The sequence below is a fragment of the Zootoca vivipara genome, chromosome 2 (genome assembly GCF_965207765.1).
Source record: "Zootoca vivipara chromosome 2, rZooViv2.hap1.1, whole genome shotgun sequence".
Taxonomy (NCBI): domain Eukaryota; kingdom Metazoa; phylum Chordata; class Lepidosauria; order Squamata; family Lacertidae; genus Zootoca; species Zootoca vivipara.
This window is the reverse complement of record NC_142584.1, coordinates 45,978,974-46,006,671: the sequence shown is the minus strand read 5'-3', so window position 1 is coordinate 46,006,671 and position 27,698 is coordinate 45,978,974. Positions and strand designations below refer to the sequence as shown.

Genomic DNA, 27,698 nt, shown 5'->3' with positions numbered 1-27,698 from the left:
TTTGGAATCCTTGTACCACTGGTTCACACCTACATTTTCCCCAATGAGATACACCTGGAATTTTGTGTAGTCTGCTTCCATGTAAGTAAGAGAAAGAGATGATTAATAATAATAATAATAATTTATTATTTATACCTCGCCCATCTGGCTGGGTTTCCCCAGCCACTCTAATTTGAGCTATTTTAAGGATTTACAGTGCGCTCAGAAGAATTTACTCAGAATTAAATTCTACTGTAGTCAATGGGGCCAACTTCCCAATAATCTGGGAGTAAGGCACATTCGATTCAATGAGACTCTCTTCTGAGTATAGACCTGTATGGGATTGTGCTGTAAGAAAGTGTTGTAGGATTCCAGTTTAATTGAATCAAGGTAAAACCAAATTCCTAATAATATTCCTTAATATTTAAAGCGTTACACATGGAAGTGCCTGCAGAATAAGTGTTGTGACTGAGGAGTTAGAAGTAGAATTTCTAGTTTTCTAAATAAATCATGGTACCTATTGTTTATTGCAGGCGGAACTTCTACCGCACTGGCCAAGATCTCAACAACTGCAGCACTTGCCAGAACACGGCTTGTATCATTTACAGGTAGGTAAAGGACGCCTAAACAGTTAAATCCAATCAAAGGTGACAATGGGGTGCAGCGCCCATCTTGCTTTTCAGGTTGAGGGAGCCAGCATTTGTTTGCAGACAGCTTTCTGGGTCATTTGGGAATATGTTTCTGATTCAAAGAGATGCAGAACACGTTGTTTAAAAATTAGCATGTGTTTGTAAAGTACAACTGGTATAGCCAAATATTTATTTCATCTATTCGTCTAGGCCGCTCGGGTGTCTGGTGCGGGGGCTAGCCGCTCGGGTGTCTGGTGCGGGGGCGTGCCCATAGGAGTGGGGCAGGGTGAGCCATTCCAGCGCTTGGAGCCTCTCCACCGCCTCCCCCTCAGCTGTAGGGCGGCTGAGAAAGAGGCAGCAGGCAGACGCAAGTCCCACGCTGCCCTTTTAAAAAACAACAACTCATTTGTCACCCTCCCCAGTAATGACACCCAGGACGAACCGCACACACCCCACACCCCTTCTTTCACCACTGTGTCTAGGAATGTTCAGAAATTACACTGAACACAGGCACAGGCTGTACAAGCCAGTGTGAAAGAGTGTTCACTTGTTGATTTCTACAGCTCATTTACTGTGTACACAGTCTGTACAGTTGTTGAATATTATATGTGAATAAATCTTTGAGCGTCCAGCCCAAGTAATGTACATGTGGGTATAGACTGTACATTTGTTGAATGTAACATGTGAACACGTTACAGATACAATCCTTCAGTCTTGCAAGTGTTCCATTGGCCTCTTCTTCTTAAGACTCCGATAATGATTTAATATTCCATTCAGCAGATGACAAGATGCTACTATTTCGTTGTCCTCAGTGTCAGGAAATGCACATGTGAAGGCTGCATGCCCAGAAGATTTCCAAAGAGAAGTGGCTAGTTTTCAAGCCTTCTCTCTAACATGAGTTTTTCATGTGAAATCCATTAATCTATAAATATAGGACTTTGCTACCTCAATTAAACATGTCTGAGGCCCACTTGTACATTGTGCCCTCATGTCAGTTCTTTGAGAAATCAAATGAGAAATTGCTGAAATATGTAATGTATTGTTAAAACAAGTTTCCATGCCAGAACACTGGAAGCTGGCCAACATAATGCCAATATTAAACAAAGCATCCAGGGGAGATCCAGGAAACTGCTTTATAATGCTTGTCTTGGTTAAATTAGTGGAAAGCATTCCTGAGGCTAGAATAATTCAACATGATGAGGTTTTAAAGCCTAGCGGTGGGAATTGTATTTTTTTATTGTAAAGTGCTTACTACTATAGAAATAAGAAATGGCATGAGGCGATCTATATGGCTTCAGAAAACAGAAGCCTTGCTTCCCCTTAATTGCAGTTGTCAACACAAGCATTTAAACAGATGTTATCTACTAGGTGCTATATACTTGGATTTTATTTTTATTTTTTTAAAAAAACTGCACAAAGAAATTTAGCAACCATGGGATGAAGGACATCCTCTCCTAGATCATTACAGGTTAAAACTTAAAAGAGAAGAAGCAAATATGCAAATACATTGACAGTTCAGTTGGAAGGAGTGCTGGACTATGCGAATTTTGGCGCAAATTTTGGCAAAAGTGCAGCTACACTATTGGTTTAATTTTATGTTTTCTGCTTTGCTTTGGTAATTATCCCCTGCTTCATTTTCAATATCTCCATATTCTAATTTGCATACATCTGTTTTGAATTTTATGAATAAAAAATAAATTAGGAAAGCATGCTTGTAAAGTCCCATACAACACTAGCACCCAGCAGAGACAGGCAAGTGCACAGACGGCTCACCAAGTATGATTCCAGGCACCAATATCCTCTTCTTAAAAAAAATAAATTACAATTTTACTAGAACAATTTTACAACAGCTTATTTCTAGATCAGCTTTCCTGACATACACACTTATGCATGAAAATCAAGAGCCATCACTTCAACTGCAGAACTGAGTCACTCATTCACCTAGTATCTGACGATGGAACTGCTTTGAGGTTTTTCCTACAATATATATAAATTTTATGAAATTAAATATAAACTTTCCCTTTAGCAAAATGACTGATATTATAGCTCCACAAAGCAGTTCTTGTGGTTGGCCTATACACTAAGGTGAAACATGTCAAAAACTGCTGTGGTGCCAGCATGGTGGTTGTACTGCAAAGTGAAGCAGAAGCCAAGGTAGAGGCCCCTTGTAATATAAGTTTCTCCAGAAGCCTCTAAGCCCCTGCTTATAGAAAAAAGCTACTTTATTGTAGATTTTACATAGTTAAATTTATCTTAATCATCTGATACTTAAATTACTTGCAGAAACAAGCTACCTGGACAAATAAATCACTGAAATCCAAAGAAGACCAAATATATAAGCTTGTCCATTTTTGAGAGAAAATGTTCTGCATTAGGAAACAGGATAGATCAATAATCTTGCATTAATTCTGAAGCCTCACATTATTTAATATACTCAATAAAGTCAACTGCTTGTCTGCCAGTTTATGGTAGAAGCGTAAGCACCGAAGTACTTTTGTGACATCTACCAAGAAAGCTTTATTTCCTATCTCTTAATATAATATAAATATCTAGTTTAACTTAGAACAACTCATCCAGTTTATTAGTTTAGACATTCAGTGATTGTCAGCTTCAAAATTATAGGACCAGGTATCCTATACCCAAAGGAACTGTGTTGATTCTCTGAACTTTACCACATACAGGGCATCAAAATAATGCTAGATACATGCACAGGTTGAGAGGCAGCATGCTTCTAAATACCGGTACAAATTGCTGGGGAGAACTAATTACTTCATGTCCTGCTTGTGGGCTTCCCGAAGGTATCTAGGACACAGAATCATAAGGTTGGAAGGGACCATGATGGTCATCTGCTTGGCTGCTCTAAAAAACAGTGGTCTAGTTAAATGCTTCTTTTTCATTTTGTATTATTGCAGGATTGTTCAAACTTTCTAGGCAACAAGCGCCACCAACTACAACTACAACTCTCTTGAGTTTTGTTGCTTGCTTCAGATTCTAGGAGTTAAGGCTTAAGGTCCATCTCTTTTGACCAGCTCATGTGACTGCCAACTATCTGCCCCATTGTGCAAATTCTGCCCAAATTCAATAACCTTGATAACCCACACTTTTTCTGCCCTAGCCCTCATTTCCCTGCAGCCATTCCTCATCTGCTTAAATCTCCCCTTGCCTGCAATTTCTATGATAGATAGTGCCGTATCTTTGTTGTTTTTATTTCTAACTTATGTATTTATTTCTACCATGTATATGCCACTGTTAAAAATAAATGCCTGCAACATTCATGTAACAACATTCTATACGGAACTCACTATCACAATGGATAAGTGATTATTTCACAAGAGATGAAATATTGCTATCTGAGTACTTGGAAAAGGCAGAGAATTGTGCCACTCATTACTGTAAAATGTACTGGTCATATCCCTGCCATACATCATGTGAAACATCTACTTCTATCTGCAGTACGAGGGAGATCTGCTCCCCTTTGTAACAAGGTGGGATGTCTGGCTACAAACTGAACTCGTGGACCTTTTCAGTCCCACTCAACTCTGCCTAACATCCATTTACTCCTTTCAACTGTGTTAGAATGGTGGTTGGGAAAGAGGGAGGGATCTGGGTTGTATTTTATTTTAAATTTAAGCTGCATATTGTGCAGTGAGATCTCCAATTATTCTTAATTTTATATATTTTTATTACTTAAAGTAAGCCCAACATTTTCTTGGTTAATTTTATCTTCTAGTACCATACAAAAACATTCTAGGGCATAAACCAACTTTAATCAAAGTAGTTCCTTCACATCTGAGACTCCCTGTGATTTTAATTATCTTCTCCACCTACCCATCCTGTATATACTTAGAATTGCTGCTTCTTCTCATTAGGCTACAGGTCACCAAGACAGCTTGAGACCATTTAGGTCACTTTTAAATCATACATTGCCATTGAGGGAGGTTTACATGCTACCAAATAACTGTTATCACAATTTCATGTAACTAATCTTAACAGATGAAACTGCTAGTCTCAGTCTACAAACAGTAAGCAAAACATGGATCATTGCCTCTCTATGCTTTGGAAGCAAAAATTCCAAAATCAGGGTCAAGCTGGGAGGCTCTTGAAGGCAATGGTCCATAGTGGATGCTGACTAACTGAATGTGTGACTTTACCCTTAATCAATTTGCTTATTAAGTATACAATGAATAAACATATCTAATAGGAAATTTGAATAAGTACACTGCAAGTTTGATAAGTCACCTACAAACTAGCTAAAGGAAATTATATACTGAGATTATTTATTTATGAAAGGTGATGAACATGCTGTGAGGTTCCTTCTCCAACCTTATACTAGGTAGGCACAAAAACCCATCCAGTACAAGCAACAAAACTAGCTAGAGATGTGATATGGAATCCTTACATTTCGAGAGAAATCAGGGCATTTGTTCAAATCAGGTACTGAACTACATAGAGAAGGCTTCCTGCTTCAGACCTTCACTGTCTGTGACTTGGAGGTTGATAGTGACAGCCATGGAGTGAGGGTGTGGGGAGTTTAACATGCTCATCCCCTGCTCTTCCCACTCTCATGGATGTTTTACAGGCAAAACACCTGACTGGAGTGTCAGTGATCATTCCAGGCTCAATCCCAGGTAGTTCCATTTCAATAAGTTCTCAGTAGCAAGGATGGAAGAGTTACAGGTAGGTAGCCGTGTTGGTCTGACGTAGTCAAAACAAAAAATAAATAAATAAAATCCTTCCAGTAGCACCTTAGAGACCAACTAAGTTTGTCATAGGTATGAGCTTTCATATGCATGCACACTTCTTCAGAGTTGGTCTCTAAGGTGCTACTGGAAGGAATTTTTTAAAAAAAAAATTCCAAGGATGGAAGAGATGCCCTGCCTGAGATTCTGAAAGGCCACTGCAAGTCTGAGTAGACAGCACCGAACTAGGTGAGCCAATGATCATATGTCTTTTTAAAGGAATTAAACAACCTTCGTTTAAGACTTAAGAACAGTCAAGTGCCATGCTTCATCTTCACAACTTTTCTTTATAAAATCAATGAAAAATAATTTTTAAAAGAGCTGGGCTTCAATACATATATTGTAGACTGTAGTGCTATGCACACTTCACTGAGAGTAAGCAAAACAGAATGAGAATTAGTCTTGAGTAAACATGCACAGGAGTGCACTGAAGGTTAAAAAAAACAAGAAGCAAAACATTACAAAAATCTTATTACATATTCCTGCATTATTTAACTCCGATTGATACTAACATGCTTCATCCAGCTAAATTCTCTGTGTACCACTTTGAAATTACAAGGGTCAACGTTTCCATAGAAACAAAAATGGAGTATAGTTTTCTCTTGAATCACATTAATGAGAGAGGAAAGAATATACCCTTAAGACTTGCAATTATGCTTACTATAAACATAAGGGAGAATTTGCCATCTAATTATCTCAGCTTCAGAGGGGTAGCAAGTATGAATTGTTAAGGATACTAAATGTAAGATCTGAAGGAAGCTAAAAAAATTGGCTTGGGCATATTTTTAATTAAGAAATTTTAATTTTTGTGTATTTTACAGTCAGCTGGGTTCAAACCACATTAACTGAATAAACAGACTGATGGAAGAGGTCACTATTTAAGATGAAAGAAAATGCAAACAGAAAAACAGATAGTGTGGTTCCACCCCCCTAGAGATTAAGAGTAAAATTTTAATTACCTCAAGGTAAAAACTAGGGCAGTGTTTTCCAAATTTCTGAGAGCTAAGGCACATTTTTGTTCTGAAATGAATTGTGGGCTCACTTTTCTGTTGCATCACAAAAGTGAAATAGTGAAAATAGTGAAATAGTAAAAACTATTCACCTTCAACATAAGAACATAAAGACAGTCATGCTGGACCAGACCAAAGGTCAATTCAGCATCCTATTTCTCACTGTGGCCAACGAAAATGTCTATGAGAAACCCACAAGCAGGACATGAGGTTCAATAGGCCTCTGCCACTTTTGTTTCCCCAACAACTGGCATTCACGGTGCCAGTAGCTTGCCTCAGACAGAATGTCAACCTTCTCCATTCAAAGTGAAAGAAAAAGGTCCTGTAAACCAAACTTATCAATTTATTTTGTATCTGAAGTGCCTACATCCGGTAGAATCATCAAGATTGCTTCTTCCACTATAGTTTTAGCAGTTCCAGGTTACAAATTTATTATACAGTTGACAATTTGTACTCATTACATCCTTCTATCACATGAGAAGGTGCTGTGGTGAGCTGCAGCTGGCCCTGATTTCCTGCAGGATTTATTTTATTTTTGAGGGGGTGGGATATTTGTGTTAAAATAAATGCATGTGTTTACTGCAGTGAATGCCATGGGTTCCTTCTAAAATAGAGGCAAATCTTAAATAGGAATCCCGTATTATGATGTTACTCTTCACAACTGCACTGCAGTGTTTAGTTATCTTGCACAGCCCTGCAAAGTGCAACTTAGGCTGCAATTCTAACTCCACTTATCTGGGAGTAAGCCCCACTGAATTCAATAGGACTTACTTTCGAGTTGACATGGTAGATTGTCATGAATCTGTTCATGCCACATAATGAAGTTGCTTCTATTGATTGGTGCTGAGGGGGTAAAAATGATACAGGTGGAACAGGTGAACTGTAACTGCTTATAGGCTGTTGCCCACATACAACCTGTGGCCAAATAGCAACTTGAGATCATAGTTCTGGTCTAGTGACTTCAACAAAAGATTCCTGCATTGCAGGGGGTTGGACTAGATGACCCTTGTGGTCCCTTCCAACTCTACTATTCTATAATTATAAGCCGTTAAGAAAGCAGAAAATGCAAAACAATGTATTTTAACACTGTAAGAAACATTGCTTTGAATCATCTGCTAAGTGGTCTGAAAGAGATCTGGGGCACTTAAATATCCCCCGTCTAATGCTGTGATATAAACCAGTTAGAAATGTTTTGTATGAAAGACAGGAAAGCTGCTTCAACAACAGCAACAACACATGCCAGTCAGAAAGCAGGAAAAGATATTTTGCTTATGTGTATGCATATTTCCCAAAAGATAAGTGGATGGATCATAATGTGTTTTGAATATGTTGCCCTTTTAGGAGGGGTGCATTTTGTAAAACTTTTTCCTAAGATGATACTGACAGATGGTGTATGTAGCTTGTTCCCATCTGAAGAGCAAGCAACAGTGGAGACCTTTGTAATCTAAATAATCCTTATAAAATCCCTTTTATCATGTTATTACTACATTTAGAATTGAACTACTGGAATCAGAATTAAAAGTTTGTTCCTGAACCAAGTATGCTGGTGATCCCACACAACTTATCTCTTTCTGAAGATTACTCATACTCTTAGCAAGTGATAAATACTTATTATTGATAGCCATCTGGCCAAACATTGATGATCTACTGGGCAATCTAGCACAAAGTTTCTGAAATTCAAATGCAAAGCAAGTATGGCATTTAATCGCTTTAACTTTTATCTGTGATCTCTTTTGAGCTGGATGAGGGAACTGTTTGTGACACACTCTCACAGAGAGAAGATAGTAAAAATTCATTATTCCAAAAGGCTGTTATAAACTATCAACTATTAATATCAATATTACATGGTCAAGAAAGCTACCATTAATGCGTGAACATGTATCATATATTTATTATTCCATAGCAAAAAAAAAAACACCTTGTCAGCGAAAATGCTCATTAAACCTTTCCCACTATTTACCCCATTCTCTCCAATTCATCAGTAGTTCACTTTCAGGGGTGTCTAACTCACACCCAGGGTGCACCTATAATTTCCCACTAAAAATAATCTGATGGTGAAGGAGGCCTTTTTTAAGAAGTGTTTCGGCCTGTACTAGAAATACCAAAATACCTCCAGACCCATTCTGCTCTAGATGGTATTGCCTCATTAATACCCTGATCCACAGCAATCTCCATCATTTGGGTGACATGCTAGCAAAATGGTGAAAGCAGGCTCAAACCAGCTTCTTGATAGAGCAATTTCAAGACCCTGGACAGCACCAAAGGTTCTTTATACTGTACTCAACACTAAAGTCTCATTAACAAATGTAACTGATCTGTAGAAAAAAATGTACAAGATAGGCTAGGTCAGGCATCTCCAAACTTCGACCCTCCAGATGTTTTGGACTACAATTCCCATCTTCCCCAACCACTGGTCCTGTTAGCTAGGGATCATGGTAGTTGTAGGCCAAAACATCTGGAGGGCCGCAGTTTGGGGGTGCCTGATCCAGACCCTATTAATCAAAGAGCCAATGTCCTTTGCTGCTGCCATTGGGTGCTGCCCAACAGGGTCTTTATCCTCAGAAGAGACAGTGATCTAATCGTCAAGGATCAAATGCTAAGGGATTTTGTGTTTACTCAGGATGAGATGGTTAATGGGTCCATATCAGCTCAGGAACACTAAGTCTGAGGGCTCCAGGGCCATAGCAGATAGAATACCCCCCCCCCCAAAAAAAACTGCTCAATTTTTATGATGTAAGAATAATTAGAAAGACTCGGACTGTTCTACATCTAGCCAGATAGAATATAACTGAACCATGACTCTCATCAGAACCCTTTTCTAGGAGGGCTGTCAAACAATTAAAGATCATATGTTATTCAACTGATTGCATCTAAATATATTTGCATGTAAACAAAGGCTAACCAGAAGTGCCTTTTGAGATACTGAAGGAAATTCAAGATAACTTAATGAACAACCACTGCCACATTATTAAAAGGAAGGTCATTTCTTATTTTCTGTTTCATTGCCTATTATAGCAAGACACCACAGTCAAATAGTCTTTAAAAAATAAACAAATGGGTCTTTAAATCACAGCTCCACTGATTAAATTTGGCCTGACCAATTAAAATTGGCCCTTTTCAATAAATCAGCTAACACTTTAATTGATTAATCTTCCAATTAAAATTTGCACCTCACATTTCTAGGTCTGCAGGTCATTTAAACTTAGTGCCTTGTAAGCAACACAAAGCAGTCACTGGGTGCAGGAAAAATGAACTGCGGGAAGAAGAGCTAGAGACAAACAGAGTCAAATTAGTGTTAGGATGTACAGGTGCTTTAATAATAGCAACTCTTTTAAATTAGCAGAAATTGCATACCACCTTTTTATTCATGTGGATGGCATACTAAGCTCTATTCTCATAGGAATATAGCAGCAGCCGTGCTGGATCTGATCAAATTCTCAACTAGTCCAGTCCCTGTTCTACACAGGGCCGACCAAATGCCTCTGGGAAGCCCACAAGTAGGACCCAGCAACTGATACTTTTTGAAACCTGGAAACCGCACAGTAATTGTAGTAGCCATCATAGATTTATCCTCAATGATATTTCAAGTCATATGTGAAATCCCTAATCGAGAAATCTGTTGTATTTCTCTTCCTTAATATTACCGTGCAGAACTTTAGCATGCTATGGTTAAAACAGAAAAACCCCTACCACTCCACTCAGGGATTTCTGATTTTCACCCATTTCTCCCCTCACCCCCACTGTAACTGCATCCCACTGCACCACATCTCCATGATGTGAGAGAGTCATCCAACGCCAAGGGATGACTTCTTGGTAGGCGGGAAAGCCCAATGCAGAAGTGAAATTCTGACAATGGTTCTCTGGATACACTCCATAATGTGGTGGAAATACTAAGCATTTTCCTTTCTTTGCTGAATGTTTCTATAAGCTAAACATTAGGCCTAAATCCAGAGTTCAACCACCTACAAGTTTACAAATTAAAATGGGTAGAAGATTATGGCAACACACTGGAAAAGGTAATTGGATAACAAGCAGAAAGTCACTCTGTGGCATACTTATCAGCTGTAAGTCAGACCACTCTTCACAGCCTGAGCCCTGCATATCTCAGATCTACCCATTAGTTGGGCTTCAGTGAAGCTTTTTTCCAGTTATATGAGTATAGGACTGATGCCTTAAACAATTAATTAGGCAGCAGGCTTTTATTTTATTTTTAAAGCATTTTCAGTATGTTTTCATTTGTTTGGAATATTGATAAATGGCTAAACATCCCAACATACCATAGAAGTATATAACAACAAAAATGCAAGAAGTTGAAATGGATAAAGCAATTCTCAAAAGGGAAATCAAAGGTCAATTCTTCCTTCTGGGAAAGCCTGTACTGTATTTTATTTTAGCATCCAGATCACTGTCTACAATGTTGCAGCCTGTCTAACTTCAAAGGGCTGTGTGTTCCACAAAGTGCATGCTAGGAAGGACCTAGTCTGAGCCACCACATATGTGACAACACAAGGAAAGGCTCACACAGATGACCAAGGTGAATGTGCAGGAATATAGGGGGAGCCTTCAGAAAGTTATTTTACTAACAGTAAAAACTTAAAATTTAACCCAGTAAGCCTATTGGCTGTTTTAGTACTTGGTACTTATAAAAACCGCAGACAGCAAGTCCCATTTTAAGAAAATAAATAAATCCCACCCCCACCCCTTTTGTCATATAGAAGGCGAAATCTTTTCTTAGGGTTAGGCCTGCTACAACACAAATACCCCCTTGCTTCTTGCTTCAGGATTATTAAAGCTTGATAGATCAACTTAAAATTTGCATGATTAACAAATGATCAGAAAGGGGCTGTAGCTTGATGACAAAGAATCTCTTCTGAATGTAGAAAGCCCCATGTTCATTCCCTGACATTTCAGGTAGAGTTGGAAGAGACTGTTGTGGCTCAGTTTAAGGCAGCTTCCTATGTTCGTATGACTAAATTTTAAATTAAATTGCTTTTATTGGTTTGTTTATTATTACTATTAATCTGAAATTATTATTGCTATTAATCTGAAATCAAGCAACTGGAGGCCTTTTTAAAAAAAGAAAAAGAAAAGAAAGAGACCTAATTTTAAAAACAACAACAAAGTGGTTAAATTTTGACATCCTGTTTGATTACAGTCTGAGCTATCTGGAAACATGTAAAGCGTTTAAATAATGTACTGCTATCTTAAATACATTTAATTGATTTGTATTTTACCACAACACTCTGACTGCACCCTTTCCAATTCAAAAAAAATATTTTTATTAGATTTTTTAATACCATTTAATAAGAATGAATAAAGTATGTAGAAGAGAAATGGCAAGAATTTTATTTTTCATCCTTCTCATAAGTTTTACTGCTGCATAATTATTTCCCTACTTGAAACTGACAGCTTTGGCCATCTGTCAGATTAACTAAAGCAGTTTTAAGCACACAGGAAAGCAATCAGAAAAGCAAAATCTTTGCCTCAACTGCTATTGGAAGGAAACATTTTAAAAGAAAATGACCCCCAACTGCAATAATTTGAACTGGAACTCTTTTTAAGGTAATCTCTTCACATACAAATCAGATTTTACACAAACATGCATAGATCCAGAACCTTCGTTACAAATATGGGAAGAAATTTCTTTTTCAAATCTAACATGCCTGGTCAATTAGCTCAATAATTCAATGGCACCCAGTACGTTTCCGAGCACAATTCAAAGTGTTGGTACTGACCTTTAAAGCCCTAAACAGCCTCGGTCCTGTATACCTGAAGGAGCGTCTCCATCCCCATCGTTCAGCCCGGACAGTGAGGTCCAGCGCCAAGGGCTTTCTGGCGGTTCCCTCGTTGCGAGAAGCCAAGTTACAGGGAACCAGGCAGAGGGCCTTCTCGGTAGTGGCGCCTGCCCTGTGGAATGCCCTCCCAGCAGATGTCAAAGCAATAAGCAACTATTTTATTTCTAAAAGACAACTGAAGGTGGCCCTCTTTAGCGAAGTTTTTTATGTTTGATGCCATATTGTTTTTAATATTCGGTTGGAAGCCGCCCAGAGTGGCTGGGGAAACCCAGCCAGATGGGCGGGGTATAAATAATAATTATTATTATTATTATTATTATTATTATTATTATTATTATTATTATTATTATTATTTCTAGACTGACCAACCATATGAATTGCAGCGTTTGAAAGCAAAGTGTCAAACGTAATTGTTTCTTGAAATGCATACTTGAAAACTCCCTAACATATTTCTCTCCCTGTTTTCATTATGTAGTGTAGAATATGACTTCAGACAACAGGAAGGCAGGTTTCACCAGGTTCTGAAAACACTAGATCAAGTAGAAGAATGCCCTCCTGTAGTGGCTCTACAAAGGCAACCATCTGATCATCCAGTCACTGAGAAACAGGAAACAAGAAGGAAGTCAAAGAAAAAGAAATGCTTCTGGTGGATTTGAAAGCCTTAAGAACTGGGTATGGGTATGGTCTGGTCCAGCTGTATGGACTTCAAATATGATTTGAAGGGGGAAATGGTGCTTGTAAGTCAGGGGTGTGCCTACTTTAATATACATAAAAAGCTCAGTCTCAAAAAAGGGTGGAACAAGATAGTTGGAGATCCAGCTAAACTTGGTATTTCATATTAAAATTCTGAAATGAATGGAACATTGGTTTTCCTTCTGAATATGACACTCAGCAATTCCGTCACATGAATATAACTTGGGCATGATGGAATCATTTGGGTCCCCCGTTCCTTGTTTTTGTTAGCTTGAATCAGAATTTCTGGAGCTGCCAGATTTTGGGTTTCAGAATTTATAGCTTATTTTCCCTGACAAACTCCTTTATAGCAACTCTGCATTAATCGTACCAAAGTGCACATTGTAGAAAGGTGTTACTTCTAAATAAAGCTGGCACTCAGCATAAATGCTGATGTAGGGAAATGTTGAGAACCAGATTTTTCAAGATCTTTCATACAATAAAATATTTAACTATAATTCTGGAAAACACCCTGTGACTGTTATATTCCATTTTAATCACAGCACACAAATAATATTTTTTTTTTAAGTTCTGCACTACTCAAAGTAACTTTGAACAAGGGGGAAATTACTTCTTCTGAAACAACAAAGAATGGCTTGGATCCTAAAAAAAATAAGTTAAGGAAGTTCAGAGAAGGAAAATTTGCTGTCTCCTCCTCTTTCCTGCACAGTTTCTCTGGGTGTCTGGGGAACCCTCCTGAGCAATGGAGGATAGGCACAGGGGGCTGCTCAGGGAAAGAAGAAATGTCCAGAATTGGACATGCTCCCTTCCCCTGGGAAACCCTGAGCCCCATCCATAGTGGATCTGGAACCCCCTCTATCTGGGAAGGCTTTTCAGGTGGTACGGGCATCTGCAGTGGGGGAGGCAGGAGTGAAGAACTTTTTGACTGATCGATTTTGACTGACTGATCGATCAAAGGATCTAGGCCAAAGCACTTCCTGTCCAGGGGACTTGTAGTTTAAACAAAAAGATAAGACTTATCTTTGATAAGTCATGAAGACACAAAAGGTTAACTTAGGCAGAAGGATTTATAACCTAGCCCAGGCATCCCCAAACTTCGGCCCTCCAGATGTTTTGGCCTACAACTCCCATGATCCCTAGCTAACAGGACTAGTGGTCAGGGATGATGGGAATTGTAGTCCAAAACATCTGGAGGGCCAAAGTTTGGGGATGCCTGACCTAGCCTATCTTAATGGGTTTAGGCACCCATAACATTGCACAGTGTTGGGTTGTAAATCAGTCCCCGAAAACATAGCTGTGTGGAACACTGATAGAAGAAAAGAAAAACACTAAGGCATGTCCTCCCTTTTCTCCCTGTGTGGTTGCTCCTAGGTGCACATTCCTGGAGGCTGCTGGCACTGGCATGGAGAGTCTCTCCATGTGCTTGGTCCAATCCATGTGGTAAGTGCCAATGTTATAGCTCCTGTCACCAGAGGGAAACCTTTTTCAGTGGCTTCTAAAAAGAGCAGGAGTCCCTTGAATGCTGGGAGTCAGGAAAGGAACAGATCACTGGATACCTCTCTGTGAACTGCAGGATAGCTTCACGTTGTTGATAACAGATAACGTTGCACATGACCAGCTAAGAGCTGGCAGAGGAGGATTTTTCATTTTTTTTCCGTGGCTACAGAAGTAAGTTTCTGTGATGCTAAGAGAGACAAATAAAACCCAAATCAAGTTTTCTAAGATGTGTTTCTTGGATCACACCAAGATTTTAAAACTAAAATGTTACTTTCCACCATTTGGAATAAATAATTCTGGAAGAATATTGCACCATCATTTAGCATGCCTGTCAGATATAAACTGAGAGCTACATTTTAAAATGATAATGGACTTATATGAATTACAAGCACCAAAATATTTCAGTTATCTGCAGCCATGAGATCCATGTTACTGATGTGCCTTTAGTTTACCCACCCTTGTATTGCAGCATCCTTTAAAGATGGACCGCAGATGCCAAGTTCAGATGGTAACCTGAGCACGTTTTTCAACCTTACCACCACATCTCCCTTTATGGAAACACTGGAATGTGTTCTTCCATCCATCTATCCCACAGCACCCATTACAGCAACATTCTGATATATGGACAACTAGTTGCAGGAACTTCCAGGATCTGCAGCAACCTATGTTCAAGGTCACAGACTGAACACCCACAGCTGACCAGTTCACATGTTATTAATGTGAACACAGGTGTCCTGATCCAGCAGAGATAAGCAACATGCAATAGAAATTTCTACATCTGCATTCAATCCCAGGGCTGGTCTTATCATTTGTCAGACTGAGACAGATGAGTTTGAGTGTCATGAAATAGCAGGAAATGGTTTGTTTATTCACAATTAATCTATTATTGGTATATTTTTACTTCCAAGTACAGTGGCCGGTTCTTGGGGGGTTTTATGGCTCAGTGCCAAAATAACATTACTGGCTTTAGGCACTATGCACCTTGGGGAGGGGAGGGGGTGCCACTTATACCAGCTCAAACCCAGCACCTACAGCTACCCATGGGATGGTACATGCTGAATGAAGTCAATGTACACTGCCTGTTGCAAATGTTTGATGTCATGGGCTCTGAAATTGCCACCTTTTTCTGGAAGGGAGAGGATCAGAATTCAGGTTTTACCTTTCCTCTGATATATATGCTGTGTGAGCAGGTATTTCAACCATCTGTTAACAGTACAGACAGCATCTTCATACCTTGCTTATGAGTTTCCAAAAGCACCTTGCTGGTCAAGCTGAAAGCAGAAAAGATTGCTTTGGTCTGATCCACAAAGGCCCTTCTTGGCTCTTGCTTTGAACATGTGTTATTTGGCTTTAGGAGGAAATCTGCACCAGGAAAAGGATGGTGCTCACAAACACATACCCCACTTGTTATTTAGATTTTTGATGCAACATTACAAATAAGTAAAATTTATTGACAGTTCACACTATGCTCATATTTCAACATTGAGAATTAGATTACATATATTTAAAAGTCTTTAGTTAAAAACTATGTTAGGGTAAAGTATTGTGTATGACGACAGTCTGGAATGCCTTCCAGAAGGTTTTGCTTTGTATGTACCTGCAAGCTGGGGATAGCTTTCAGTAACACTAATTGTATACAGAAAATACATGATGTGCTGCCATTTTTTTAAAAAAATGTGAAATGAGGTACTTAAGTGAGAATGTTTGTAAAATACTGTATAGCACATATTACATATTCTTAAACTACTGTACTTGAAATTACTCTGCTTTACAGAGGAAAGTGAAGTTTTGGAAGAAAAATTTAAGAATACCACAATCAATCTTCTATGAACAGTATCTTAATTAAAGGTTTATGTACCCCTACAGTATAATAAATACCTATTCCTCCTACCCACAGTGACAACTCTTGGAAAATAAGCAGGCTCCAATACAGATTACTTTCCTGATAAAATGTATTAATCAAATATACTATTTTGTATATTTCTAGATTCTTTTATTGGCATAATATCTTTTACAATAAATGGACATATTTTTTCTGTCTCCAGATTCTAACTTGATAGCAGTGTTTATGGTGACTGAAGGTAAGGCACTTACTCAACACCAACAAAACTGGGTTTTTTTCCAAATGGTCTTCCCCCCACTTATTTATCAATTTTCCAAGGTCAGTTTTACAAAATCTGGTCAGGATTCAGCTCCATGTTGAACATGACACACCTTTTTTTTTTTAAGGTGTGCACGGATGGGCTTTCATACATTTTCAAATGCAGTAAGCATCACTACATCACTGCCATTTGGCCACCTGTCTACAGATAGATCTCATGTTTCATGCTTTTCTTTCACGATCAGTTAAACAGCCATCTGGATGGAGCTGTTTTGATGGCAGATTGCTTTAATCATGTTTCCTACGAGTTTCTTGACTTTGTGAAGTAAAGCAAATAGACCTACCAGACTGTCTACTTTCTATGAAAAGAACTCTTTCACAACAAAGGAAAACATGGGAAAAGAAAACACCAAGAGATTCAGTTGCCACATAATATGCACTTGAATGAATTCAACAGAATATTTTAAATAGAGCTACAAAATATATTCCTAGTCTCACAGCTGATGTTATTAGCCAGTGTTAGAAACTGAACTTTACCTTTCCCCCCCAAAAAAATATTTTTTAAAAAAAACAAAGCACTTTACAACCTCCTCCGTCCCCGCCTACTGAACCTGTAAGGTATAACATACAGGGCCACAGCATGAGTAATGGTGCTGTGTCCAGGGATGGGGGCGCCTCTGATCCCCCAAATGTTATTGGACTACAACTTCCATGATTCATGTCCTCCAGCTAGAACAAATGGTAGCTGATGCCCCACCACATCTGGAGGCCCACAGGTTTCCCATCCCTGGTTTAGTCACTGCCCAACAGCAACCTCTTTCCAGCATTCACTCAACAGCTACCCAGTTCGTTAACATTGGCCTTGCTTTATAAAATCGTGCATTCTCATTTCTTAAAATCAGATTAATCATTTTCTCAAAAACACCAAAGCAACCTACCAAAGTTAATAACCAGTAAATATAAAGTAAATATAAAATATATGAGTAAATATAAAGTAAGATAGACAGACAGACACAATATCAAACATGTCAACAGTTCTGTCTCTCAATGGCTTTCAATCATGCGGTTAAAGGGATGTGTGAGTCAAAAATCTGAGTCATCTTTTTTGTAATAAAATAAAAAGCTAAGCCACAAGAAGCAAGAAAAGAGACAAACTCACAAGAAAGTATCCTATAGCTGACTCCTCATTTTAAGATATGCTTAAAATGTCTGTTCCTGCAATTAATTTGTCTCTTACTCTACCAACTTCAAGTCTCAGAGAGTTATATTAGCAGATTTTTAACTTTGGTTACTTTATAAAATCTGATAAGCAGCAGGGGTATACTTTTCCCCCTAGATACTTTGCAAATTGCTGGGTATCTCATGGCATCTCAATGCATAAAATAAGAAGAATCCTACTGCTCAGCAGAGCTTATCTGTCAGCATTTAAAGCACAATTACCATTAGAATAAAGCAACTAAAATTAACACAATAGGGTTCCTTATTAATTTCCTTGCTTATCAAATCCTGTGAGCTTCATTATAATTGTCTCCATATCAAAACAACTTATTTTTGAAAGAGTCGCACCACTTGCAGATTTCTTTTCTGAGGTTTTGCCCTTCCTAGTCAGCCCTACTCACTGCCTAGGGTACCCCATTCTGGATATGCCTGTCATCAGAAGGCTATCCGCTTCCCTTTCTCAGGCAGATGCACATCAGCAGTAACTGTTTAACAAAAAGCATATGCGAGAGAAATTATGAGCAGTTCAAACCAAACCAACCCGCCCCATTCAGACAGGAGTTCAGACAGGCTAGTGCTGCCCCACTCCTACCCCATATGTGTCCACCCTCTGGTGCGCTTGAGAAGGAATACCACACACATTCCAACATAAGCACGTAAAGCTCCTATGCACACAAGGAGGTACTGATTGGCACATGATCCTCCCTCAGGTAGAGCTTTATGTGCCTATGTTGGCACATGCATAGAACTCTTATCATGTGCATCAAACACACAGATGACAGCAGAAGACATGGTCAGTCTGCATGGCCCTGTAACTCCCCCGCCACATGTGATTTGAATGGGGGAGGAAGTTTGCCTAACCCCCACCCACACCCTGGGAACCAGATCCATGAACACACATTTTTCATCCTATGCAACAATAATAAATTTAGGCATGAAATGAGCTACAGATAGATAAACAAAGTTATTCAGAAACTGAGCAAATGGAGAAGGCATCAAAAATGCTCCTTGCCTGGGGCACCACTTGCTCTAGGATGGGCCCCGCTCCTGGCTTCCCGTATATCATATGGGAATGACTAAACATAATTGAGTTTGCTAGATTTAGTTGAAAAGCTTTCTGTGGCAGTGAATTAATGGATGCAGTTTTAACAATTATGAGGACTGAATTGTCGTTCAGCAGTCACCCAAAAATGACCATAAAACACTCACCAAGCCAAAGTTTCATTGCTGGTGAACGGCCTAACACTGAAAGAGATGAAATGTACATATGTGTACTTGTACAAGGATGATAAGCATAAGAAATCTAGGAGTGTTGCTGAAAAGGTTGCCCAGTGCCACTTTGATTGTGTATGGCACCCTTCCTGGCACCAAGGAAGTGCCAAGTAACTTAAGAATGCAAATGAGAGGCAACAGGCCTAAGCCAGGAATATCTGACCTAGAAAAGCAGGCTGCCTGTGTGACACAGCCACTGCAGGAAGCAACCACACCACTGAACGCTATATATAAGCAGTAGATATGAAGGCTGAAACACTTCCAGCCAGAAGCAGGTGAGTCCTGTAAGTGATCTATAAACAAGCACCTGTAGTCCTTAGTCATGGAGATGTAATAGCTGCTTTGAATGGACTGCAGCAAACCAACATCATAGTCCTCCTGAGTCTTTCCTCTCCCCACCTCTCCACGCCAGAGGCAATATCATCTACTTGTCTTAATTCCAGCTGTAGCAATACCAGTTAAAATATGCTATTGTGGAACTGGAAAAACAGCTCTTTATTATTTATTACAAACATTTTAGTAAGTTGTAGTCCACTTTTTATATAAACATAACCTCACAGCTGCTTACATCATAAAGATAATAATGCAAATCTATCCAATGTGAAATTATAAAGCCCTTCAGACAGGCATTTCTTTTTCCAACAACAAAAAAAAGGCATCAGTTTGTGAGGGTGCAGGCACCAAATAAGCGAGGAAACTCATTTGCATGCAATTCCAACAACCATGGGATTGTTTCAGTTGATGTAGCATAGCAGCTAAGAGATGGAACTGAGAATTGGCAAGTCCCCAGAGTTTCCTATTCTCTGCATGAGCTCACTATGTGGTCTTAGGCAAGCCATTCCCTCAAACTCTCATCTGCAAAATTAGCATAAAAATACTCACTTATCTTCCACTGTTGCTTTGGAGTATTTGAAAGTGCTATAGAAGTATGATTATTAATATATAACAACCTTCTAAAGAAGTCCACAAAGAAGACCTGGCAAGCATTTTTGCTTGCCAGGTCTCATAAAAGGCCTCTACACCAGAGAAGAAGCCAAACTATATCCCACTTAAACAAAGCTGGACCGCTGCCTATTCACCAGGAGAGTATTATTATTCTCCACAAATGACTAAGCAAGTGGCAGCTTACATGCCTACTTTAGGACATGGTAGCCATTTGGTTCATTTTTCAGTGGTGTCTATAAGTACTCCTTCCACATACCAGTCTAGATAAAACATCACTCTTTGACAGTATGGTTTTTTTATACAGGGAGCTTTGCTTTTTTTCACTTCTCAGCTGAGACAGCTTTCAGAATTAGTGGCTAAAATTTATGAGGGCAGCATTATACATTATTCTCTGAAGCAAGTTAGAATTTTTTATGGGAAGAAGAACGACATGTTAAAAGCACCTTTGGTGTTGTACCACATTGATTTGACCACCTTATACATAGAAGCTTAAAAATAGAATATATATATATATTAAATTAATATACCAATATATGAAAACAAAGCTGAGTTTTGACAATCTCACTGAAGGAGCCTTTTCACACACAAAAACATTCACAGATGATGTTAATAATATATGTTTTCTACTGCTTGAAATCTAACACACAATGAAAAGCAGGCATTAACTCAGTTGGAATCAAGCTGACATCATTATGATGCCACAAAACAAAAGCGATAGTCTGGTAGCCATGGACACAATAGATAACACAAAATAAACACATGGGGTCTGTAAGTGGCATTGTATTATGAACAAATCTGAACACAAGCAGCTTTTAAATGTGAAGAATAATGCACAGGAATCAACACTGTTTGTAGCACAGCTGTTTTGGAGTATTTACATTTGCAAACAAACTGGCAGCCAGATACTGAACTGTCATTTAAATTGCAAGGCCAATCATTTTTTGACAGCCAACTATATCAAACGATGCTGCACAAGGGAAAAAACTAACACAGTTATTTTGATTTTCTTGGTATATTTTTCTTGCAAAGTATCTTAAGCTCTGTTGAAAAGTACCCTGTCTTCAACAGTGTGGTTACTTCCTGTCTTTATAAAATGCTTAGCTATCAACATTTTATTCAACTACCTTCTGATCTGCCAAATACATAATACTGTCAGGGTTGATTTCTTCTTTGCTACAGCTAAACTGTTAGCTGTAAAGGAACCAATAACAGATGAGGGTCAGGCAAGTCAGTGCACCTTCCCAAGAGCCTCCTTATGAGGATAAAGAACACTCAACACTGGTTCTAAACCTCTCAATTATCTCTTACCTTCTGAAGTAGACAAGGTCACTCAAAAATTGGGAAAGCACTTATTGGTGGCAAAATATGCTCCTAGGGATTTTTGTTGTGGTTGTTCATTTGTCCAGGGGCAATTATTTGCCACACAATGTTTAGTGTTCTTTTTATCCTGCCTTTCTTTTTCAAAAGAAACACCTTAGGCAGTTAGCATTAAAAACTTCAACAGCATAAGCAACAAATGAACTCAGGAAACCAGAGAAAGGGCATCACCATCCCCTTCTCGACTTTTGCCAGCTGCACCAATGCTGGCCTTAGAGGGGAGAAGCCAAGTGGCAGGTGGCCTGAGCAGGCCAATGGAAGGGACTGGCTAGTTCCCTCTGCCTGCAGCAGGATGGCTGTGTACTGATGGGCTTTGCTCTGGGAGCTGCAGCCTCCAAACATGCCAGGGTGGCTACTGCCTGCTAGCTCTACATCTTCCACTAATGGTGCTTGTGCGCCCAGAGCTCTAGCAGTGAAATGTACTTACAAAACTGATTACTCACAATTAAGGTGTCATCTCTTCCCATTCTAATGACAGCCCTGTTAATGGTGCGCAGCAGGTGGACCATGATTTCTTGTATGTGCTGATGAGTTGACTTCTGTAAAGCAAATGCAATTATTTTCACAATAATGAAGAATAATCTACACAGAAAATGCAAAGGCACACTTCATCCTTAGGTCTATGAGCAGAGTACCTTTCAGAGCGCTAATCACCTGATAACTGCCACCTCAATTGGTAATGCAAATCAGCAGTGTAGCTGAACAGAATCCCTCCACCATAGCAAACCACCAGATTTACCATTGTCCTAAGTATAATGGCTGCCTAGAATTAATTAAGCCATTTGGGGCTGTATACAACTGCTAAATGTATTTATTTGGGACTCTGGTTTCAATTCCATCCTTTATCAGTTCACAATCCCAGGGCTGGCTACAACAATAAAATCCACATAAAAACCATTCGAAACATAAAAAAAAAGTACAATATTAAAACATGGCATTGCAGCAGCCAGGGCAACTGACCACTTTTCAGCTGGACACCCCAAGTGTCTTTTAAGTACATACTATAAAAATGCAATTCCTTCTTCTTATGTAGCAATATTATTTCAGCATTAAGTGATAAATCACTGGTTTATCCCCACCATCTGATAGCGATATCTGTAGAATGACTAAAAGTGGACTAACTTTTCATTTTCCTCGGATATACTGCTGGGCTGAAAGTTTTCCTGTGCATTGCCTCAATTTTTTTCCTAATGTCACCTTGGGTTTCAGTTACTGGCTGAACATGTGCCTTGCAGTGAATTGATTTTTTTTATATAAAAAAAAGGTTACAGTTTTTGTCTTTCTCTAAGGGCAACAAAGTAGTTCAAAAACCACTGCATTTCTCATCACTGGATTCTTAAAGGTAACTTAAAGAGTGATCTTATGGCCATAAGCCAATGCTGTACCAGTGTAATGTTGCTGCAATCCTACATACTCCAAGCAGGAAAGTAGATAACAGCATAATTGCAGCAGAAACCAGAAGCAACATAGTGATACTGATAGATACTCCACATAGACCTCAGCAACTCCAGTGTCACCCACTCATCATCACAAAGCTCACTAAGAAATCTCCGTATCATCCACAGACACAAGGGTTACTTATGTACTCTGCTTGTATTGGTTAGCAATTGCTATTTATGTGTTTAAAATTCTTCCTTTGTGTCCTTCCAATATGCCCTTTTGCCAAAATTCCCCTTTTATGTGTCCATGGTTCTATAACCATTGGGGCGGATTCATTTAGCCTCATGATCCATATTTTGATATATCAGCAGTGTTCCCTTTCCTGTGCTTTCTCGGGGATCTGTGCTGGTTTCTGGTCAGAATCCTATCCTCCAGTATATGTGGAAGGGGAGCAGATTGTATGTGGTTCTCCACTAACTCTAAAGGGAACTAATTTTTCATATGCCACCTCTTTTGCTAGTATAATGTTGCAATGACATTGGGAGTTAGAGCAACTTGGGCATGAGCATAGGATTCCAGTTATGCTGTGCTCCAAATTCCACTAATTTTCCCCATGATTTTGGCAGTGTCCCCAAGGGGTAAGGTTTATGCTGGTGCAGTATACTGCCAATGCAATCCCATCACTATGCTGGCATAGATCCACCATGCTAGCATAACATTTTGTTCTGTTAGTCAATGAGGATATAGTCTATCCTATCTCAGAATATGATTACAGAGCTAGTGTTTTATATATTCCCAGTTGTGTAACTATACATATGCGTATTTTGTTCAGATTGTGCCTCATGATCAATATTTTGAACATAATTTTAACATTTGCTTAACAGCTTAAGTACATCACCAGAAAAAAGGGGGGGATCTGGCCTATAGAAGTTCCCATAGGGGAAGACAACAGCTTCCAGAGATAACACTTGTTTATATTACTGTGCAAATGCAAAATAGTTTCTCCCAATTTATTAGCATTTAAAAATTCTGCAGGTTCCCCAGTCCTACATTCCTCAGGTTACAACATGCATGTATGCTTGACAATATGAGGAGCGATTCACTTGTTCCCAGATGTGGGACTGGTAGAAATGCCCATTGCTCAAATTTCCAAATATTTTCTTCTGATATCATGCCCAAATTGGGACTCACAGATCTCACTGGTAGTAAGATGTTAGCCTTCACATTGGGCATTAAATCAGAGTACAAGTAATTTTCAGCTTCAGGAGTTGACTTCAAGTCTAGCGGAAGTGCACCTCTATATTCAGGGACATTCCATCTATATCAAAGTCAAATAATATGTATAGTTTTTACATTTTCCCAACCTTTACAAAAGTTACAATATGACAAATGTAAAACATTCTAGAGTGCAGGAAGAAGAACTAAAGGATGCAGAACTGGGGGGAAATATTAGTGACTGCATTATTGAACGTCTGATTCTCTTGCATGCATTGTATTCCTGTTTCGTCTTCCTATTGAATTCATACAGCCTGTGCTGGCTGTATCCAGTTACCTTTCATTCTCATCTGGCTTGGAATTGCTTCAAATGTTCTAAATAAGAAGCTAGCAGGGAAAGCAAAGATTATTTGTGTATTACCTCTTATTGCACTTTTGAGGCAGCATTTGGAAAGAAATTCACATACAAATATTGCATGTTTATTCTTTTTAGAGTTTTCACTTATTGTAGAAGAGGAGGAGTTTGGATTTGATATCCCGCTTTATCACTACCCGAAGGAGTCTCAAAGCGGCTAACAATCTCCTTTCCCCTCCTCCCCCACAACAGACACCCTGTGAAGTGGGTGGGGCTGAAAGACTTCAGAGAAGTGTGACTAGCCCAAGGTCACCCAGCAGCTGCATGTGGAGGAGCGGAGACGCAAACCCGGTTCCCCAGATTCCAAGTCTACTGCTCTTAACCACTACACCACACTGGCTCTCACACTGTACTCCTTTCTTACTGCTTACTCTGGCATGTTATACTCGGGGCCAGTTTCAATAGGTGGTACCCTACCAACTCAATCCATCAGTACAAGAATCTTTGCTTGTGCAATGGAACTTTCTCCCCTTTCCTCCCCCCACCCCCCAAACCTGTTCTAGAAGTTCCTCCAACCCACCAGAGCAACATCTGGGGAAACTGTAGGGTGCATGCAGAGAGGAAAGGGAGGAGTTCCATTACGCAAGCAGAAATCAATGCATGGATTGAGCAAGTTAGTTGGGTACCACCCAGCTAGAGATCGACAGTGGACCAACAAATGAGGGTCTTTTAAGATTCAAATAAGCATAGGCTCTCCCCAACTGGAAGCATTCACTTTTTGCTGCAGGGAGGTATGCTCCCAATATTTTGGGGGAAACATCAAAACTTGGCTTCATTTGACTTACTCTCCAATTTATTTCAAACCTATTTATGTATTTATCCCTGGCAAAGCCAATGAGGTGCCCTCTAGAGCATGGAGGCCATTTATCCAGCCCACGCCCACTCAGCAAGTCCCCCACAAGCTGTGGTAAACCGGCACAGCGCAGCGCGGGGACTTGCCAAGCGACACTGGAAGTCGCGTCTACGCAGCCACAGTAGCGATTTCTGTCGCTGCTGACATTTTGGAAATGGGCAGCCAGCACTGGAAATGGCTTCTGCGCAGCCGCAGACAGCGCAGAAGCCATTTCTGGTGCTGCGCTGCCCATTTCCAAAATGTCTGCAGCACCAGAAATGGCTTCTGCGCAGCCGTGGATATGCGCAGAAGCCATTTCCGGTGTTTGGGACATGGGCAGCTTCTGCACCTGTGCGGCCCATGTCCGGCCCATGGACGACAGTCCATGGGAATCCTCCAGCCCATGGGCAGAAAACGTTGCCGACGCCTGCTCTAGAGGTTAGTCTTACAACTCCCATCAATCTCAAGCAGCAAGGCCAATGGTCAGGGATGCTGGGAATTGTGGCCCAAAAAGCTTCTGAAGGGCATCAGGGCAGGCTACCCATGATTTATACTGCCCTTCTCTGCTTCACTGATATCTGATAAAATGAACGCCCATGATGGTTTATGAAAAGACTGGTTAATTGCTAACTGCTGTAACAGCTTCTAACTCAATTTGCAGCAATACACCTACAGACACATCCATTAAACTTTCAGTATTCATAAATCTTCCATGCTGTCTTTAAGCATAGCCTTCACCAAATCAAAATATAGACTATTCCTTAAGCGTGACTCAGCAGCTTAAAATATTGAACAAATGCTTTGCCTGGTCTAATTAAGAATCAACATGGGATGCTACTGGCATTCCCACTTTCTTAAAGTTGTTAAAACTTAACAGATAACAGCCTTACTCTTGCACCTACTTTTATTTCCCTAGCCAGCCTACTAACCCTCATCCTCTTTCTTTGATCAGCAATTACTGTGCCAGATGCCACAGTGGGGTAGGGTTCTTTCCAAAAGCAGCATCTGGTTGTTTGGCAGATTTCCCAGTTCCTTCTGGCAGGTTTGGCATTTTCAGAGGGCCTGTCATACACTGCTGCTGTGATCTGACAGAGTTTTCCTAAGAGGCTATCTCATTCCTCTCTCCCCCTTCACTCCCTCTGCTTTGATAAATGTTACAAGTAACTATAGGTCCAAGTTCTCCTAAGAGTTCTCTAATTAGATACTTTACTCTCCCAAAAGAACACCTCATCATAGATGTTGAATAATTAGCTTGAGGCTTACGTTTTGTTTGTTAAAAGGGGCCCAGATTGAAGATACTTATAACCCTGCTTTTTAAACAATTATAATTATAATAATAATACATAAATCAGGACACTGGTACCAGAGCCTGCAATAAACCCAGATGCCATAATCCACAGCATGCTGGTTAGGACAGATGTAAGCTGGAGTCAGGGAACATCTGGAGAGCAAGAGTTTACTCACCCCATTTTAACGTATGATTAAATGGTATTCAAGTTCAGAAGATTCACCTACTACGAGTGATATACTGTATTAGCTGTACTACATATTCAGAGCTCCCATGAGTAAGGGGTGTCCCATTAAGAAAGAGAAAAATTCATGGGCAATTTTGATGACATATGAACAAAACTTCCACTAACATTCAAGAAAATGTTGCAGTCCATAATTAATCAGATCTCTGTTTGCAAAGTAAACCCCAATAGAACCTTGTGTTAAGGTAACCGGGTAACTTTGCACTTTAGAAGATCTGTCAAATATTAATTGCCTTGCCTGGGGCCAATTGCCACTTGATTCCCTTTCCCAGAACTCTCTCTCTGTGTGTTCACCCATTTCAACACCCATTGTACCTGGTTTTCTCCGAGGAAGAGTTTAAATATCAAAGCATCTTCTGTTGTAGGGCTGGGGAACCCTTGGCCCTCCAGATGTTGCTGAACTACAACTCCCATCAGCCCCAGCAAGCATGGCCAATGGCCAAGGATAGTGAGAGCTGTAGGTTCAACAACATTTGGGGGGGTGCACAAAGGTTCCCTACAGCTGTTCTGTTGGCTCAGTTCTGAGCAATAAGTGTTTGTCATGAGTGATTCCATATGGCTGCTATCAAAGGGAGAAGCAAGACATTGAGGTCCCTTCCACTGTCCTAGCTGGGTGGGACCAATGGCCATTTGGCCCCTCCCTCCCACAACTACCACAAGGATGGGGAATCTTGCTCAGTCTGTGCACTTCATGGAAAACCTTCAGGGGTCACATGGCTATAGAGGGCGGCACCAGAACCAAATGTTGACACAGTAAAAGTGAGCAGAGTTAGAGCCCACTCTCTCTTTCTTCCTCACACACACCTCACTTGTTGGCCCCTTTCCTGGGTTTTTTTAAAGCTTCCATTGGTGCCAACAGAAGCTTTTCTGGGTTTTTTCCTAATGTCAGTGATTTTGGGAGTGGGGGGGGAGAGAGAAGAATAAGATGTTTTTCATTTTTCTGCTTTAATGTGGCCTTTTCACATTGAAAGCACAACTTTGTCAAACAGTACTAGTCAACTTGGCACAAACTAGTATTGTCAAGCATGGAAAAGAGAAAATGTATCATCGGCTCCTAAGTCCTGAGTGG

The 27,698-nt window shown here is 39.8% G+C and overlaps 2 protein-coding genes across 4 annotated transcripts in view; one reads left to right on the top strand and one right to left on the bottom strand.

Annotated features, from left to right (window-relative positions):
* The window catches only part of INSYN2B (inhibitory synaptic factor family member 2B), a 79,641-nt gene extending 63,259 nt beyond the window's left edge, over positions 1 to 16,382 (top strand). The window contains exons 3-4 of the mRNA XM_035105215.3: positions 513 to 587; positions 12,628 to 16,382. Coding sequence (XP_034961106.1) covers positions 513 to 587; positions 12,628 to 12,808 — 256 coding nt within the window. The 3' untranslated portion in view covers positions 12,809 to 16,382. The remainder of the gene's footprint in view (positions 1 to 512; positions 588 to 12,627) is intronic.
* Positions 1 to 27,698, bottom strand: part of DOCK2 (dedicator of cytokinesis 2) — a 255,397-nt gene that overhangs the window by 153,650 nt on the left and 74,049 nt on the right. For all 3 annotated transcript variants that reach the window (XM_060271721.2, XM_088661767.1, XM_060271724.2), the window contains one exon: positions 21,699 to 21,794. In XM_060271721.2, the coding sequence (XP_060127704.1) occupies positions 21,699 to 21,794 (96 nt within the window). The remainder of the gene's footprint in view (positions 1 to 21,698; positions 21,795 to 27,698) is intronic.